Genomic DNA, 4,601 nt, shown 5'->3' on the forward strand with positions numbered 1-4,601 from the left:
CGCATTTCATAGAGTACGCTTGTCGCCATTTATCTATGGCAGGCTTAGTCGATCGAGCCAGGACCAAACCGGAAAATATATAACGTGGATGAATGCATTTTAGTGCTTTGATTTAAGGTGACATGTAGAAACATCTATCAATAAAGCTGAGTAGTAATTCTTTAATGTGGACAACAGAATACCAGATTATTTCCCTGATATAGCTCATATATGACAATCACCGAGTTCCGATTCGTTTTCTTAAAGTAGTGCGATAATATCTTTTAATGTAACGAGCTAAATTACGGAAGAAGATTTGATGTCAGTTACTTTTTATTTCAAATTTGAGATACGATCAGCTCACCGTCTTCAAAGCACGGTTGAAAGAGATTTAGAAGAAGAATTAAAGAAGTGTTGCTGACTGATTTTCCTCTTTCAAACTTCAAATGACTTTGAACAAAAACCGCTAAAAGTGTTGCAACGTATAGCAAAGCAACAATTGTGATCATGACTTATCGGCAAGTTTGACAAAAGCTTGAACACCTCCGATAAAGACTCTTTTAGCCTTCATCTCGTTTGCTGTAAAATCTCATGAATATTAAAACAAGACTGGTATGTTTTATTTGATATTACACACGCTCTAACTACACAAAACGTTGGCGCAAAGTAAATCTACATGGCCAAATTAATTTACCTCTAAAATGCTTTCACGCAAAGAGTACACCAGCCTTCGCACCTTGTTACAAAGAGCAACACCCTACACTTTGTAGGCTTTGTGCACGGTTCGCTTGGGCGCCGAGACTAAAACAAAATGGCTTCAAAATTGTTACCCTGCTTGCATTGTTGCTGAGAAGATTTGAAATTCCGACGTGTTGTTTACTCAACGTGTGTAGAAGTCATTTTTTTTTTTTTTAGTTCTCGCTCTTTCGGTTTCTTCTCTTTATTATCAAACTCCGTACCAACCAAGTGCTGTTACTCGCGATTCCATTGTTGTAAGTACTAATTGAATTCTACCTTCGATTATCTTGCGATAATGGATTATAATTGACACTCTTTCCGAGTTTATTATAAACACTAATTGAATAACGACCACAATTAATTTGGGTGGTAATGTAAAGTAGTATAATAAAAACCTCTATCATCTGACCTTGAACCTCGCGGCACTTTTAAAGTGTCAATGAAAAGAAAACTTCAGATCCGTTTCGTAATTACATACGACATGAGGTTGGTTGCTTGTAAATGCCTTTAATAAACGTCAAAACGGCCTTTTATTTGAACGAGATACTTTTCAAACCTGTCAATCAACACAAAGGTGTTTTTCATGGCATTTTCTAAACCCTTGACAATAAAGATATTCATTTGCCAACGATAGCTGCTACTTTCAACGTTAAAGCACCCGGGCATCGCGTCAAGGCCAGTTATCGAAATGTACACTAGGTACCAAGATTCGTTCCTGTTTTATCAGAATCCTCAATACATGCAGAACAATCCCCTGTTACTGTCGCCTCCTCCGCATTACACTTCTCATTTTCTGACGGAGGAGAGCAGGATTTGTAACCCGTCACAGCCGTGTTTTATGGCCAAACAAACTGGTCCGTATACCCAACAAGAGACATTCACCTCGAGCGGGGGCCCTCAACTGCCATTCAACTACACAACAGACCCAAGAACGCTGCTGCCTACCTCCACGAGCAAGCTGAGCATTCCTGGTAAGTTCACTTTCGATTCTTTAGTAGTTTTCTACATCTCTTTGACAGACAGGTTACCACTTAAATATTTTTCTCAAGTGCTAACTCCGTAACGACTTAAGAGTCGTTTGCGATCGGACTTCAGTTTATTTGTGGTTTATCAAGAGCTCGTTAAATTTCGATCTTGTCACGAGAGCTGCAGAGCGCGCAGTAAAACTACGTATTAATCGTCTATTAAACTGCCGCTGCCTGATTATCCTGCGACATCTTGTTAACTTCCTAATACCTAAGCCATATTTAGCGCGTGTGAATCGTGTCAACACTAATTTTGGCTCAGCATGAAATCGAAAATGGCGACTCAATTTGGTCAGCGCAGATATGATTTAATTTCGCAGAATTCGAGACAAATGAAAAACGGTTTCTTGTAATGTCGTCATCGGCATAAATCACTAAAATATCACGATAATAAAAGGGAGCTTTGCATAAAAGATTTAATTTTCTTGTCTAAAGGAGATCACAGTCATCTCGGTTAAAAGATTTCTGACATTTTGAAACTTTCTGCCTTTTTGATCTTTGTAACATTAGAAATCCGCTTTGCCAAATGAAGGAAGAATTGCGATAGTAATCGAAATGTACAGGCGATCATGAACGTAAATGGAAAATATCTTACACTGAACTTTATTCAGATAGGAACCCATTAAAAAGCTTACTTAAATAGTTGAAATATTTAAGTAAGCCTTTAAATAGGTTCTTAGCTGTTAGTGGCTTCCAAAGACTGATCTATACACAAAGAGGTTTGATAGGATTTACTTCGTATATCAATGAACCTTTCATGCTTTTTTCTTTTACTGTAGACCCTCCCTCCAGCTCGGATATCATACATCATCCACTTCCCGTGTACTTCCGTGTAAAGCCAGCTCTTCGCACCCCAAGCGGGAAGAGATGTCGCAAATCGCGCACAGTTTTCACGGATCTTCAGTTGCGTGTCCTGGAGAAAACCTTTTCAGAGCAGAGGTATTTAGATTCGACAAATCGCGCCAAATTATCGCATATCCTGGGCTTGAACGAAGCGCAGGTGAAGACCTGGTTCCAGAACAGAAGGATGAAGTGGAAAAAGAAAGTAGCGAAAAATGACAAGCCTGATAGCTCGACTACGAGTAAAAAAGCAGAGAAAAGCGACTCAGCTGTTGGAAAAAACAACAAAGAAACAGTCACAAATGAGAGGGAAAAGACTTCAAACTAATTGAACAATTCGATACATTGAACTGAAAGAGGAACAAAAGTCGTAACTTTACCGTTTGTAAGATCATTTATTGTAACTAATTAGCAATCAGAAAAGAGATACTTGTGTAACTTAAGGCTTGATAGTGTTAATTTGACGGAAGTTTATGGAGACGCTGGGGAATTGGGAAAAGCAAAGTTACATTTTAAAACCAGATAAGAAATTATCATTCAAACTAATCGGCGAAAGAGGAGAAAAGAACAATTTTCTTTATCTCCGCTGGCGGGCTTTGTCTTTCATCTTTAAAACGCAAACAATTTAGACACTTTATTCAGATCATGCTCGTCACAGTCATGAAGGAAGGAAAGTTTTAATAAATTTTTAGCTTGACGTTGTAACGCATTTATCAGCTTTTTCTTGATCATGATAAATCGCTTTTTTTTCGTGTGCTAGTAAATTTAGCTGTCGTTTGAACATAACTGATCTTGTAAGAGTGAGCCGCGCGGCAAGGAAAATGTTTTAAAGTATTTGTAAATATCAACTTTAGCATTTCCTGATCTAGTAAAATACACAAATCACGATGTAATTTACGGCTGTAAAAAGTCGGCATGTATCTGTTGAACATACAAAAGAAAACCATGGAAAACTCAGTAATCTTGTGCTCAGAGGATGTCATAACACCGAACTCCTTTCTTCCAGTCGATCTTTTCATAAAAAGAGCAACTAGAGAGATCAGTGCCAATATGTCGAAGGTGACACACGGCGATCCTATTTTGTTACAGCTGGAGCGAGGGTTTAAATGAAGCTCAGAGAAGCGTTTATTCGCGTAATGGACTCTTTGTTTACCAGAAGGATACAAAAAATGGTTGCCCGCCGCCATTCTTTAGAAGTTAATAAAGCAATTTTCTAACATGTGTGTTGGGCCTTCGATGTTCCCACGTCGACAGAGGCGCATTGAAAACTCGTCGAAAAATAATTAAAATCTTTCTGCATTTGCTAGCGAGTTGATAATTTTCTGTCCTTGATGAAAAGGACTCTCTTTAGCTTCGTTTGCTCGGAATTTGTTCGAGAACTACAGAGAGCTATTCAACATGTGTTCGTTGTTTTCAGTTGGGAAAAAGAGTCCGTAGAGCACACAAACTCCTTGTCAGCATAAAGCATGTGTTGTGGAATAGAGTAAATCTAATGTTCCCTGGGTGATATACACGACCTGGATTATGGCATTTATTAACCTTTTGTGCGGATATGACAGGAAAAATCCCGTGTTGACTTAAAGCATAAATGCAGTTTCAATGGAAGCTGCGCTTTCGAAATTCTTCCAACGGGTAGATTGCCAATTGAGTTTCACTTTCGACTCCTCACACAACGGTTCGCCTCAATTCAATCGCTGTTTCGAGCTAACCTGATCTAGAACACGAGTTGAAATGCTCAAATCAACCTGAGTGCAATATCATTTCCTTCGATTATCTCTCCGTTTAAAGGGATTTCTAGGTCTTAGAAAACTTTGAAAATTAGCATGAGTGTGTACTGAGTTCTACACAATGGACGCAAAAACCACAACACACGCGAAACCTTTGCCACAAAGGTCACGTCAACAAGAGAAATCAGTTTTTTTTTTTTTTATATAAAAAATTCCGCTTTCTTTGTAAGCTGAATTCTAATTAAGCAGGTGTGTTTTTCTTTCAGGGAAAAAGATGTCCTTTACAGACGTT

The 4,601-nt window shown here is 38.5% G+C and overlaps 1 protein-coding gene across 1 annotated transcript; it reads left to right on the forward strand.

Annotated features, from left to right (window-relative positions):
- Positions 1–1,272: 1,272 nt before the first annotated feature.
- On the forward strand, positions 1,273–3,543 carry LOC110051874 (homeobox protein ceh-31-like). The gene is made up of 2 exons (XM_020757955.2): positions 1,273–1,688; positions 2,522–3,543. Exons 1-2 carry the CDS (start codon positions 1,406–1,408, stop codon positions 2,908–2,910), a joined length of 672 nt encoding a protein of 223 aa, XP_020613614.2. The 5' UTR covers positions 1,273–1,405; the 3' UTR covers positions 2,911–3,543.
- Positions 3,544–4,601: the final 1,058 nt, after the last annotated feature.

Source organism: Orbicella faveolata, unplaced genomic scaffold, assembly GCF_042242905.1.
Source record: "Orbicella faveolata isolate gen_17 unplaced genomic scaffold, um_ofav_v1 contig_47, whole genome shotgun sequence".
Classification (NCBI taxonomy): Eukaryota; Metazoa; Cnidaria; class Anthozoa; order Scleractinia; family Merulinidae; genus Orbicella; species Orbicella faveolata.